This window comes from Zootoca vivipara, chromosome 9 (assembly GCF_963506605.1).
Source record: "Zootoca vivipara chromosome 9, rZooViv1.1, whole genome shotgun sequence".
NCBI lineage: Eukaryota > Metazoa > Chordata > Lepidosauria > Squamata > Lacertidae > Zootoca > Zootoca vivipara.
The window spans coordinates 11,140,472-11,155,394 of record NC_083284.1 but is presented as its reverse complement, the minus strand read 5'-3'; the positions used below and the strand labels follow the sequence as shown (position 1 = coordinate 11,155,394).

At 48.4% G+C, this 14,923-nt stretch overlaps 1 protein-coding gene across 1 annotated transcript in view; it reads right to left on the bottom strand.

Moving 5' to 3' along the window:
• The window catches only part of FRAS1 (Fraser extracellular matrix complex subunit 1), a 332,187-nt gene that overhangs the window by 197,125 nt on the left and 120,139 nt on the right, over positions 1–14,923 (bottom strand). Inside the window, exon 3 of the mRNA XM_060278390.1 lies at positions 1,616–1,723. Within this exon, the coding sequence (XP_060134373.1) occupies positions 1,616–1,723 (108 nt within the window). The remainder of the gene's footprint in view (positions 1–1,615; positions 1,724–14,923) is intronic.

Sequence of the window (14,923 nt, the reverse complement as noted above, 5' to 3'; positions counted from 1 at the left end):
GCCCTGGTTATTATGCTGGCCCCGAAGCCAATGGGCGCCACTGCTGGATTCTGAGAGTGACTAGGAGGTCATGTTTTCTGCTATCTCTGCACTGTAAATAAATAATAATCTGCACAATAAAACCTTTAAAGACACAATGGACTGGAGCGTCTTTACTCGGGAGTAGCCGCAACAACTCCCTGACAGGAACTGAGCAACGAGAGCAAGTAAATCTCTTGTACATTGTAGAGACCATATAACACAGGTCCTGAAAGACCTGCATTGGCTCCCACTACGTTTCCGAGCACAATTCAAAGTGTTGGTGCTGACCTTCAAAGCCCTAAACGGCCTCGGCCCTGTAGACCTGAAGGAGCATCTCCTCCCCCAGCTCTGAGGGCCTTCTGCTGGTTCCCTCACTGCGAGGTTACAGGGAACCAGACAGAGGGCCTTCTCGGTGGTGGCACCCACCCTGTAGAACGCCTTCCCATCAGATGTCAAGGGAATAAACAACTATCTGACTGTTAGATGACATCTGAAGGCACCCCTGTTTAGGGAGGTTTTTGATGCTTGATCTTTTATCGTGTTTTTAATATTATGTTGGGAGCTGCCCAGAGTGGCTGGGGAAACCCAGCCAGATGGGCGGGGTATAAATAATAATAAGATGATGATGTTGTTGTTGATGATGATGATATGGGTGCCATAGGAGGTACCACTGGGCACCTGCCACATTGGTAACCCTACTCACTGGATCATCACCTTGTCGTGGTGAGTGGGCTTGCATGTTCCTATGACCCTTGTGAGCGAAGCCGTTGGGAATCTCGTACTCCCAGCAGGGTCACCCAAGGTGGCAAGGTCAAAGGGAAGGAGCCAGACAAAGAATGATCGAAGAAGTCCTCAACGGCAGAACAGGCGGATGGTAACAAGCGGTATGTTACAACGGCTGTGAAGGCGGATGAAGGCTGCAGCAGATAGGAATCTACCGGTTTGCCGTGACTACTTCATGCCATCGGAACAGAGCCCTACTGCGAAGACTGTGCATTGGTGCACTGATCTACACGCACAAAACAAAATCACGCACAGGCATCTTCCAAAAACCCAACCCACACCGTGATCAACTCCTGCCTGGAAACCAATGTCCCCACTGTGGAAAGACGTGTGGATCCAGAATTGGCCTCCACAGTCACTTACGGACCCATTGTTAAAACCGTGTTTATGGAAGACAATCTTACTTTTGGCTACAAGTGATTGCCAAAAAGACTGGTAACCCCTGTATTAAACTAAAATCATAGAATTGTAGAGTTGGAAAGGAACAAGACAATCATCTAGTCCAACCCCTTGCATTGCAGGAAACTTTTGCCCAATGTGGGGCTCAAACCCACAACCCTGAGATTAAGAGTCTCATGCTCTACTGACTGAGCCACACTTTCAAACAAAGAAGAGACAATAGGAATATGCCTTAGATGGAGTTAAACCACTGGTCCATAGAGCTCAGTGCTGTCTGCACTGACTGGCAACAGCTCTCCAGGGTTACAGGCAGAAATCCTTCCCCGCCCTATAAGGAGATGCCAGAGACTGAACTTGGGGTCTTGCCACAACCACTCCATTTCTCCACATGGACGTCATTCTGTCACCTTACCTTCCTGAAGTCGCAGCGAGGGTTTTTGCAAACGACGGCTTTGCACAGGACAATGTCGCCATGGCAACCGCACTCCCGGCAGGAGTCTGGCTTCCACGCGGTGTTGTTCTGCAAACAAGTCATAAGCTTGGAATTAAAATTGCATTAAAAAGCGTTAACACTGCACGCAATTACGGGGCAGCAAAGAGTTCAAACGAATTAAAAAGGAAAAGGGTCCTTCACATTGCAGAGGGAAACTTGGCAAGCCAAGTCTATCTGCTACATGCCGATTAGGACCCATGGCTGTAACAAGTCCAAAGCTATTCATTCCGTACTTCCAAAACATGTAATCAAAATGCTCAGGCCTGCGATGAAAAGCAATCAATTCCAGCTGCAAAATAATTGATCCACCTAAGACCCCAGTAGCTACAATCTGATTAGAGCTTCTCTTCCATCCAGCGAGGGCTTCTATAAACAGACTCGGGCTGGGAATTTAACAGCCTCCAAAGGAGCTTTTGACGCTCCATTCATATTAAAATTAATGTGCTAGAAAAATTACCTGGGGTGTCAAACAGCTTCTATGTATGGGGAGAGGCGGGAAAGATCTGGAGTCCTCTGGTTGGAGAGGAGGCAGGGAATGTACGTGGGAGGAGAGGAAAGTTCCTGAGCTGGCGGAGCAAGGAAATGTTCTGTAGTCTTTGGTAAAATATTTTTTTGTAGGAGCGGCTTGGGGAAAAATTAAGGAGCCGAGGGAAAAAAAACAGCCTCCCCCCCCCCTTTTCTCTTTGCACTTGATATACCCAAAAAGTGACTCCATTTTTGTGTGTGTACTTCCAACTACCCTCTCGAAATTTCGGGGCAGGGTGTTGTCTTAAGCCCAATTAAGCAGGGGGTGGGCATTTTCCAGCACCTGGTCTAATTAAAGTCTTACACACCCACACAGCTCAGAGCAGGGAGTGAATCTACCGCCCCTTGGACTGTCAGCTACTGGAGTGTCTGGTCTGAGCTCGAACATTCAGACTGCATTCCCGTGCATGTTACCAATTGGGACCAGTGGGTAAACTGACCTGGGAGGTTACAGGATAAATGGACATGAATTTATCCAAAGGATAAATGGACATAAATCTGACATCAGGAATTACAAGACAGAGAAACCAGTAGGAGAACACTTCAATCTCCCAGGACATTCTATACAAGATCCCAAAGTAGCTGTCTTACTACAAAAGAATTTCAGAAATAGACTGGAAAGAGAAGTTGCTGAATTACAACTTATCACCAAGCTCAAAACCATGGAGGGACCTGGTTTGAACAGAGACATAGGATTCTTATCTCATTATACATGATGAAGCGATCTTCAGCCATCTCAACCCTTGCTTTTTAATGCAAAACCATTTGCAGTTGTTTTCAGTCATCAACAGCTATCAGTCAGTCAATCACCCACTTCCACCACCCTTCTGAGTGATACCCCCCTCCCCACCCCTTCTCCACATAAGTGCCTGGGGACTCCTATTTCAGTGTATCTGAAGAAGTGTGCATGCACACGAAACCTCATACCAAAATAAAAACTTAGTTGGTCTTTTAGGTGCTACTGAAGGAAAATTTTTTATTTTACTTTGACCTGGGAGGGTGTAGGAATCCAACCACCAACCAACACATTGAGTGATCCAAGTGTGAACCAATGATATGCTCCGACATTTCTGTGTCACCTTTCCATGTTCTACTAGACGTTTATGCAAACTCAGCCCCAATGTGGTTTTTAAAAATGAAAAGCAGTTTCAAGAGGGGAAATACACACACAGAGAGACACGTCGTTTCTCTGCTCCAAGCAACCCTCTTTCAAAGCTGCATTTAAATAAATAAAAATGTGATACTGGGGGTATTTGCCATACCTGCCAAGTTGCTGTCAGAGAAATAAGGGACCGGGCCGGAAATAGCAGACCGGAGGTAGCACTGCCGCCATTTTGGAACTGGGCGGAGCATGCTCAGAAGTGACTTTTGATGCTGCTTTGCCCAGTTCCAAAATGGCCGCTGCGCTAGAATAAACCGGGGGGAAACAAAAAAATCCGTTTTTTCAGCTAGGAACAGCTGGGAAAATGGGGATTTCCCAGGGAAAACGGGAGACTTGGCAGCTATGGTATTTGCACCCATTTGCTATTTTCAGGTGGGATTCAGTCACAAGCCAGCAATTTCACAATGTGCAACAGAAGTTCATTTGGAGCTCTCGCACAACAACCCTGCTTTCTCCCACCACCCTGTAAAAAAAAACAACCATCAGATAACATTTGCTTGGTGCAAAATTGTCTCAACACCCCAGAAAACAAATCAGAATGAATGCTCAGTAAACAGGACGTTTGGAAGCAACCTGGGAATCAGTTATATGGATTTGCATGTAGTTAGCTTCCATGGAAGGCGAATATATCAAGCTCAAGTGCTCAGGCATCATTGCTACTGCCGCATCAGTTTCCTCCAATGCAGTGTCCACTTCATAGCGTAGCATTGTAGAGCTGGAAGGGACCACGGGGGTCATCTAGTCCAACCCCCTGCAATGTAGGAATCTTTTGCCCCACGTGGCGCTCGAGCCCAGGACTCTTAAGATTTAAAATCTCACTTCCAGAGGGAGATGTTTCCCTGTGTTAAACATCACCCTTTTAGTCACACTGATATGCAGCTATAAGAAAATCGGAGGCTTCGTTCCTTCTCAATGAAACAGTACATGAAATCGAGTCCTCTCTAATAAAGCTGATGAGAATATTAAAGCTAAGTACTGCCACAGATCGGTGCAAATTTACAGCCCTGGAGCTCAGGAATAAATGATACAGGAGAGGGGCCGTCGTTTTTGCTCTGATAACATAACTGACCCAACGAGCAGCGACAGGAACAGTAACAGGGGTACCCTGAGAAAACTGTCTTCCTGGGGCTGATTTACTGTACAGCTGCAGAATCAATTGAGGCCAAGTTATATGGGTGTCAAGCTCTGCCTAACTCTCATGCTGTATTTAATCCATTCCTGCGCCTGAAAAAAAAAGGTGGCGGGGGGGGGGGGAGGATAAAGCTGTTCCATGTCAGACACGAGGCTTTTTTCAAAGATACCTGGAGCAAGCTCCAGGGCCCCACATACCTGCCCCCTTTGGAAGAATGATGCTCTGGTTTGGCGCCAGGATTAATGACCTTACCTGGCTGCTCATTTCGTTCCTGTCCTTGCTCACGCCAGCAGTAAAGGGGTGGGTAGGATAGCAACACGAGCAACAAGGGAGCTGAAGAAAGGCGCAAGGAGATTTCAGACGTTTTTACTAAGACTCTTGGCAGCCTGCTGCAGAGGGGCGATTGCACTGTCTGTAAGGAAGGTGACTGCTTTTTGTAGAGGGTGGAAGTCTTGGGCCTCCAGGGCCCAGGTTCTGTTAGGGCACCAGTAGCAGCTGTGTTGGTGGAGCAGAGCTTCAGAGGTGTCCTCCCGACACCAGCGTTCGCGAAAGCTTATCTTTATGGGGCAGGTCAGGGCTATGTGTATGCACTAACTCAAGACATGGTCCATGTCTTGAGTTAGTGCACACACCATATCTGGATGTTCTGGGGTGAGGGTGCCATGTGCACTGGGTTGCCTTAGCAACATCAGCAAAGTCAAGTGTATGGCTTGCCGAGCCATTTGTCCTCCCATTGGTTCAGGAATGTATAATGGTCTCTAGAGCCTTGCTTGCATTAAGCCCTGTTGCAAATCCTGATGCTGTCCCATTTTCGGTCAAGGTCTGACACAGAATCCGTGAGAGGGGAAGAGGCTGTGGGTTAGCATGGTGATAGTGTTAGCAAGAAGAGATCAAACCTATCCATTCTGAAGGAAATCAGCCCTGAGCGCTCACTGGAAGGACAGATCGTGAAGCTGAGGCTCCAATACTTTGGCCACATCATGAGAAGAGAAGACTCCCTGGAAAAGACCCTGATGTTGGGAAAGATGGAGGGCACTAGGAGAAGGGGACAACAGAGGACGAGATGGTTGGACAATGTTCTCGAAGCTACGAACATGAGTTTGACCAAACTGCGGGAGGCAGTGGAAGACAGGAGTGCCTGACGTGCTCTGGTCCATGGGGTCACGAAGAGTCGGACACGACTAAACGACTAAACAACAACAACAACAGTGTTAGCAAATCTCTCTGTACATATGCATCTTCACTTCAAAGACCAGAAGAACTGGAGTGTCTTGTGTCTGGAGCAATGTCTCGAGTCTGGAGACAATGCTAGGGTACTTGCAGACCACGCTAAACTAGGTGGACCCCTAAGTAACAGGATTACTTAACACAAAATAGTTCATCCTTAGGCCAAAGGTAGAGAACCTTCTTTCTGCTCAGGGCCACATACCATGAGGCGTAATCTATTAGGGACCGCATGGCGGAAGTGGGTGAAGTCAAAGCTGGTGACGGGTGGAGTTTCCTAGAGTAACTCATTGAAAACAAAGCATGGCTCGTTTCAGTTTTCACCGTGCGTACCTCAGCTTCGAATTCCCAGTCCTACTCAAGAGTAAGCCCCACTAGGTTTGATGCAGTAACTCTCAAATAAATACAGAGAAGGCTTTCTGAAGTGGAAAGCAACTCCCATTAGGGCTGAGTGATATATCGACATATTGTCCAAAACCAGTTTGAAGTCCATGTCGTGATACCGATTTTTTGCCCTGGCGATAAATTGAAAATCAAGATGTTTGTGCATTTGCTATGCAAAAATCACAGTATGGAGAAAACCATGAAGCCAGCCAATGCTTCTCCCGGTTCCTGCAGCCCCTGTTAACTCTTTTCCCTGTCTCTTGCAGGGGGCAGCGAATCACAAGAGCAAGTGCCGGTAAAAATCATGATGCAGAGAAAACCGTGAAGCCAGTCAATGCCTCTACATACCGGTAGCTCCATCCTTATTTCAAACATCGTGATAATTGCGACGTTTAGCTGGTGATATAGCGCAATGTTGAAAACCAGATATCACTCAGCTCTAACTCCCATTGACTCCGACCATTTGCCATGTTGGCTGAAGCTGATGGGTGTCTAACAACATCTGGAAAGTGGCTGATGAGCCACCACTGAATTAGAGACAGGGGTGCAACTTGCCAGTCAAGGTGTCCCTATGTTGGATGCATCTGTTGCAATGGTCCTCAAGCTAGATGGTTACTAACTCCCAGTCCCAGCTGCAAAGCTAGACACCTTAGTAGAGCAGAATTGGCCTAGAATATTATGGTTACTGGGACCCAGGTTGTGCTGTGGGTAAACCACTGAGCCTAGGGCTTGCTGATCAGAAGGTCGGCGGTTCGAATCCCTGTGACGGGGTGAGCTCCCGTTGCTTGGTCCCAGCTCCTGCCAACCTAGCAGTTCGAAAGCACGTCAAAATGCAAGTAGATAAATAGGAACCGCTACAGCAGGAAGGTAAACGGCGTTTCCATGTGCTGCTCTGGTTTGCCAGAAGCGGCTTTGTCATGCTGTCCACATGACCTGGAAGCTATACGCCGGCTCCCTCGGACAATAATGCGAGATGAGCACACAACTCCAGAGTCGGTCACAACTGTACCTAATGGTCAGGGGTCCCTTTACCTTTTTATTATGGTTACTAACCAAGGTGGACATCTGATGCATGCAACAGCTGCTTTCTCTTCCAACTTATCCTATGTTTCATGGGGCTGTATGAAAGCATTTGTGCAGTGCCTAAAATGTAACTAGAGGCCAGCTCCTGGGATATGCTGGAATATGAACGCTGGGCATCTGTTTGATAGTGTCTCTTTCACGGCATAGTGGAGGTGGGGGGGGAGGCACTGGTCAATAGTTGACGCAAATGGCGGGGGGAGCTCATTCCTGATTTGTTGGTCGGCATCTGTGGGTACAGCTGAATGATTTGCACAAGGCAGGTGTGACCCCTGTGTCTGTCCATTTTGGGTCACCACCATCATAAAGGGAAAGCGGTGGAAGACATAGTCACAAATCACCAGGGCCGTAGCTCGGCAGAAGAGCATCTGCCTGCATGCCGAGGGTTCAAGGTTCAATCTTTGGCATTTCCAAATAAGAACATATTAAGAGCCTGCTGGATCAGGTCCAGCATCTTGTTCTCACAGTGGCCAACATGGTGCCTGTGGGAGACCAGCATGCAGGATTCAAGCACCAGAGCCCTCTCTTCTCCTGTGGTTTCCAGCAAGTGGTATTGAAAAGCATTCCTGCCTACGACAGTGGAGGCAAAGCATAGGCATCATAGCTGGTAGTCGCCAATAGCCCTCTCCTCCATGAATTTATATTAAGAACACTGGGAGAAACCATCATCTAAACCCTGGAGATCTACTGCCAGTCAATGCAAACACCACTAAGCTAGAAAGATGCAATGGTAGTGTCAGGAATGAGCCAACTCCTAGTGGAACTTTACAGCTTGCTGCAGAACAGAGAGGCTTAGATTTGACACAGGCTGAGCAAAGAATACAGCAGTCAGAAGTGACTCCTCTGGACATTGGAATGCTGGCTACCATGGGAACAACTGAGAGTGGGCTGGAACACAGCCAAAGCTCTCAGGAAGCTCAAACAGGCACAAACAGACACAGAGACAGTCTGTCAGAACAGGAAGAGGCTGGAGCTGATCCAATAAGTCCGAAGAGTCGGCAAATGGGAGGGCTGCTAGATAGGAACCAAACATGAGACGTAAGGGGCGACAGTTCAATATATCCTGAAAGAACCGGAAGTAGTCTTCAGAAGGGTCATCTTGAGTGATAATGCTGGCAGCTGCGTTAGAGCCGTCTGGAGCTATCTGTTTGTTTTTGCAATAAATCCTCCTTTTTAATTACCTACGCTTACTGTGTTATCAAGCAGGGAACCTGGACTCCTGACAGGTAGCTTCCAATGTTCTTCCTCCGTAGCAGATACCCCTTGTGGCCTTTACAGATTTCTAGTTTCCGGCACATGCTTGTGGTGAACATGTTCACACATAGGTGACCGTGTCTCATTTTTAATCTTCATATAGCACTTTGTAGATTTTCATTGCTCAACAACAATGATGTTCAGGCTGTTGGCATATGTAGAATTCAGAGTCTACCAATGCACTCACAAAATCCCATCCCCCAACCAAGTCGATGTACTCTTCATCCTGCACATGCCATCAACTGGCACACAAATGCCTCCATGTACTCCATGTTGCATCTAGAAGCAACGTTCTTTACCCTCCAGCATTTGACAAAGTCTCCCTTTGCCATACATTATTGAGTTCAGCCAACTAAAACGTTTGGCTTTTTAGTCGTTTGGAAGCAGATCAAGGGAGAGTAGCTAAAGCAGGTGCCAGAAATAGAGAATCAGCACATCCACACAGCAATTTTCCATTCTTGTGGTTCAGCATAATCCAGGAACACATGAACCGTTCCTAACAAGAGGTCAGCTACCTTTTCTCTCTCTCCAGAGCAGGTCATTTTGTACCAAATGTTACACCACTATTTCTGCTTTTACTATATTGAAACAGCATTTGAATCTTTTATGCAAGCCACGCAGAGAAGGAGCTTCTTCTTCTTCTTCTTCTTCTTCTTCTTCTTCTTCTTCTTCTTCTTCGGCAATCCCTCATAGCCGAGTAAGATTGTCTTCCATGAACACAGTTCTAACTGTGAGTCCGTAAGTGACTGTGGAGGCCATTTCTGGATCCACACGTCCTTCCACAGTGGGGACATTGGTTTCTGGGCGGAAGTTGATCACAGTGTGGATTTGCCAGGCGTCCCTTCCCTCTTAGCACGTTTCTCCCTTATGCCCTGAGTTCAAGGGTCTTCAAAGCCCATGGCACTTTTGGTAAAGGCTGTTCTCCAATTGGAGCGCTCTCAGGCAAATGTTTCCCAATTGTTAGTGTTTATGCTACATTTTTAAGGATTTGCCCTGAGGGAGTCTTTAAACCTCTTTTGTTGACCACCAGCATTACGCTTTCCATTTTAAAGTTTGGAATAGAGTACTGTAGTTGCTTTGGAAGACGATAATCAGGCATTCGCACAACATGACCAGTCCAACGAAGTTGATGTTGAAGAATCATTGGTTATCTTTGCTTCTTCCAGTACACTAGTATTAGTTCATTGGGCAAACCACTCCTAGCTCTGGTTCCTTCACATCAATGACCTATTTCATAGAAAGAGTGGCCACTGTGATGAGCGGAGAAGGGTTGGGAATCGTAGAGTTGGAAAGGAACCTGAGGATCATCTAGTCCAACCCATTGCAATGCAGGAATATGTAGCTGTTCCATACAGGGATCAATCCTGCAATACGTACAATATCAGTGAATATTGTATTGCGTCACCCGTGCACCAGAAAAATCATAGTCAGGAAAATAATTATGAGGTCTCTTCCACTTCATAGAAGGGAACACTCAATGAAAATGTTATCAATTAATGTTGTGTTGGGCCTCCTGCACACCACCTAGAGACGACTGTCATGAAGCAACATGATAGCGCAGTTGGTACAGCAGGAGACTCTTAATCTCATAGTCATGTGTTCTAGCCCCATGCTGAGTGAAAGATTCTTTCATTGCAGAGGATTGATCCTCATCTTCCCTTCCAACACTTTTTCTATGAAATTATTTAAATGAATGAATAAATAAATAAATAATGTTACAATCATTATAATCCAATCACCTGCCAACAATAATATAACCAGCAGCTGTTGTGTGGCAAATGGCTAGGCCAAATGGCACAAAAAGCCCTAGGGCTAAAATGTCTGAAGTGATACAGCTCTTGTCAGATTTGAGGAATCCTCTCCTCCCCCCCCCCATGGCACCAAGAGGCAGGGAGGAAACAAGAAAGCTCTTACTTATGATTTATTCAGTCACCACGGCAAAAGACAAAGAATACTGGTCATACCTCCATAATGGAGTTGCTCTAACTGAGCTCCTTCCCCTTCCCTCTCTAGCAACAGCACCTGCTTCTACGGTGTCTGTCCATGGACAATTGTTTCTGTGCTCTTTGTTCTACCACCCTTAACAAATGCCACGTTTTGGGAGAAGGGGGGGGGGGTCGGGTATGCTATCCAGTGAAGTGTCAGCTAGCTGCTCTGCCTCCCCTGCTCCTTCTCCTAATGCAGAATAACTTGGCTGTTTGCCTGTCTCTGAGCTGCTACCTTCCTCCAAGCCCTGCTGTACTTCGAGACTTCCTTCCTCCTCTCTGGCAGCTACAGGAGAACGGTGGGGGGAACCGCCACCATTCCTCCTCCTCTTCAGTAATAATAATAATTTTATTATTTATTCCCCGCCCATCTGGCTGGGTTTCCCCAGCCACTCCGGGCGGCTCCCAACAGAACACTAAAAACAGAATAAAACTTCAAACATTAAAAAATTCCCTAAACAAGGCTACCTTCACATGTTTTCTAAAGGTCAGAAAGTTGTTTATTTCCTTGACATTTGATGGGAGGGCGTTCCACAGGGCGGGTGCTATTACCGAGAAGGCCCTCTGCCTGGTTCCCTGTAACCTCACTTCTTGCAGTGAGGGAACCGCCAGAAGGCCCTCAGCGCTGGATCTCAGTGTCTGGGCTGAATGATGGGGGCGGAGACAATCCCTGACACCTATGCACGGCAATCTAGCATCTAGGTAGCTCTATAGAGCAATTGAAGCAACTGGAGGCCACTCCCCCTCCACCAGCCCTGATGTAATGCACACATGCAGCCAGGGACTATACCATGTGGAAACCTCCTCTGCTCCTCCCTTTTCAGTCCCCTCCTGGTTCTGGGAGACAGTGGTCCAGGAGAGGGTGGGGAAACACCCAGCCCTTTCACTTGCCTGACCTCCTCTTCCTCCTCTACTTCCAACCCCTCCTGTGCTCCACCCTCCAGCTCTGAAGCCTCTCCTGTCTCTGCCTCTTGCCTCTTGGCTAGTACAGGTCTCCCAAGTCAGATTCGGTGCACACTCCTGGCAGTCCCTTGCCAGCTATTGCCTAAGTGCCCAGCTTGTTTGTTTCCTGGAGGCGCCTGATTGGCCGCTGTGGAGTGACAGGATGCACGGCTGCTAGATGCGTGCTTGGTCCAATGCAGCTCTTCTCGCGCTATTCCGCGGCCATTTGCAGTCACCAAATTCATTCCCTCCCTTGCTGCGCTCCTGGGCAAAGCTGGCTTTCTGTCGCACCTCTTGCAAGGACAGGCTGCCGGTTGGTTGGCACCCGCTTTTTCCGCATCGCTGAGCCTGCTCTGGCCGCAGGCCATGATTGGCATGTGACAGTGGCATCTTCACTCCAGGGAATGCAGACAATGCGGCGCACGAAAGCAAGGGGGAAATTAGCTGCCAGTTTTGCTGGGAATGACATATTGACAAAGTACTTAGCCTGCGTTATCCACTTCAGCATTCAATGGCACGCAGAGAGAGAGAGAGAGAGAGAGAGAGAGAGAGAGAGAGAGAGAGAGAGAGAGAGAGAGAGAGAGAGAGAGGCGGTTTCATCCTCTTTCACAGTGCAAGAGTCCACAATTGGATTCACTTCAAGGGCGGCATTCCGTCAGAGAGTATCGGAGAAAAGAAGCCAGTATCAGATGTCTCCAGATGAAGGATACTGGACTTGCTTTGTGAGAAAAGCTCGAGGCAGAGAACGCAGAGCAATTATAACTTCTGGTACAATTACCAGAAGCCTCCCCTTGCTCTCTGCCAAGCGAGGAGACTTGGCAGCTTAATAATATGACTTTCCATTTTTTGCACTTCCACTCCAATTAGCTGACAATACCAGGCAATTGGCAGGATCAACCAAGGTCCCTAAGGGACCCTGAGAACCGCAGAAGTGGGATTACAGAGATACAGAACTGCTGGAACAGGAGAGAATTAAGGGCCGTCTGGTAGCGAGGAGCGGAGGAGGGAGTTTTACACCCTTTGCGCCAGGATCGGAGGCGCTAGTGGGATATCCTCTCCCCAGGAAAGGGTGTTGGGCCTGCTGCAAAGAAGATGGAGCGGTTGGGTACATGATGTGATTCCACTGCGGTGCTGGGAACTCAGGGCTCATCCACATGCTTTCTGGGCAAAAGGCAAGCGAAGTGGATACGCCCTCATCCCAGGAAGGACGGCTACTTATAAATATACCACCAAACGAAAAAAGAGGGCAAAAGATAAGGCACAGTGATCAGCGTAACATATGGAAATGCTACTTTATATGAAAAGATGTACATTTAGGAGCAATTGCTGTGATTTCAAGAGGAATAAGGTAAAAGGTAAAGGACCCCTGGACGGTTAAGTCCAGTCAAATGTGACTATGGGGTTGCGGCGCTCATTTCGCTTTCAGGCCAAGGGAGCCGGCGTTTGTCCACAGACAGCTTTCTGAGTCATGGGGCCAGCAGTACTAAACCGCTTCTGGCATGACAGAACACCATGATAGAAACCAGAGCGCACGGAAATGTCATTTCCCTTCCCAGCACAGCGGTACCTATTTGTTTGCACTGGCGTGCTTTCGAACTGCTAGGTTGGCAGGAGCTGGGACAGAGCAATGGAAGCTCATTCCCTTGCGGGGATTCAAACCGCTGACCTTCCAATCGGCAAGCCCAAGAGGCTGAGTGGTTTAGACCAGTGGTCCTCAACCTTGGGCCTCCAGATGTTTTTGGCCTACAACTCCCATGATCCCTAGCTAGTAGGACCAGTGGTCAGGGATGATGGGAATTGTAGTCTCAAAACATCTGGAGGCCCAAGGTTGAGGACCACTGGTTTAGACCACAGCCAGGAAAACAATGCATCTCACCACAGTGAGGAAAACTGTAGGGCAGCACCACAAAGGGGGAAATTAGAATAGGATAGGATAGGATAGGATAGGATAGGATAGGATAGGATAGGATAGGATGGATAGGATAGGATAGGATACAGTGGTACCTCGGGTTACAGATGCTTCAGGTTACAGACGCTTCAGGTTACAGACTCCGCTAACCCAGAAATAGTACCTTGGGTTAAGAACTTTGCTTCAGGATGAGAACAGAAATCGCACAATGGCAGCGCAGTGGCAGCGGGAGGCCCCATTAGCTAAAGTGGTACCTCGGGTTAAGAACAAATTCAGGTTAAGAATGGACCTCCAGAATGAATTAAGTTCTTAACCCGAGGTACCACAAGGGTCATCGAGTCCAACCTCCGGTAATACAGGAATATTTTGCCCCTTGTAGGGCTCGGACATTTTTCACCAAAAGGAGGAAGGCAGAGATCTGCATAAATTTGGCATATGCTAAATTTAGGTATAGACGCTACTTTCGAAGTAATTGCAATGATTTAAATAGAAAAACACTACACCTCACCATAGCGAGGATGACTCTGACCAGGTGGCTTGTGTACCTGCTCAGTCTGTGGTCCAGGTGATAAGGGTTAGCAGGCAACATCAACCCTCCTGCTCTCCAATTTTTAGGGATCCCCCCCCAGCTCTTCAAAGAGAGGACTGCCTTCTATAAAGCAGGACACAGGGCCATTCTAGAAGACTGTGATTGGCTAACCTTGTGTACCTCTTCATTCTGCTGCTCGGTTCCAGGGCCGGCTCTAAGGCAAGGCTGGGTGGCGCAGGGCACCAGGGCGCCGGGTCGCCAGGGGGGCGCCGCGCAGCTGTGCCTGCTGCAGCGGCGCCTGCTGCAGCAGCGCTGCGCCCGCCAGACAGCCGTGGTGGGAAACAGGGCGGGGGGCGCCGGAGCGATCTTCGCACCACGGTGCCAGGGCGCCCGATACGCTTAAGACGGCCCTGCTCAGTTCCCTGCCCCAAATGGTCTGGAAGCTACAAAATGATGCAGCCTGGCTCTTGGCATGTGCTGCAAGGAGGCATCATACCAGCCCAGTCCTGGCAGCTGGTGAGCTACGAGCCCAACTTAAGGTGCTGCTGTTAGTATGCAAAAGCCACGGGAAGGTCCGTAGCTCAGGGACAGCACATGTGCTTTGCATGCAGAAGGTCCCAAGTTCAGTCCCTGGCTTCTCCAGCTGGGGCTCCTGCCTGAAACTTTGGAAAGCTGCTGCTAGTGAGCTTTCAACCCATTGCTGCCATACGGATCTATGTCAACCCATTGCCCTGGGCCTCTCAGTTCTGCCGGAAACTGAAATGTCTTGGCAGCCATTCAGAAGGAAGAGGAGGGAAGAAGATGCAGAGGGAAGGCTGTAAGACTGGTACCCAGGAAGGCTCTCCCCTTGTGACTCTAGATGTCACGAAAGGGGGAAGCAGATCTACCGGCTTTCCTCATCACCCCTCCTGCTGATCCATATTCAGGTAGGGGGAATGACTTGGTCCAGCCAGCAGGAGATGCTGAGCAGGAGGACATGTCAATGGAGCTGGAGCCAGAGCAGGGCCATCTTTAGCATATGTGCTGCTGGGGTGCAAAGATCTGCCCAGCGCCCCCAAATTTAGTTTAGCCACCCCCAGGTTTTTTAGGGGGGCGAACTCA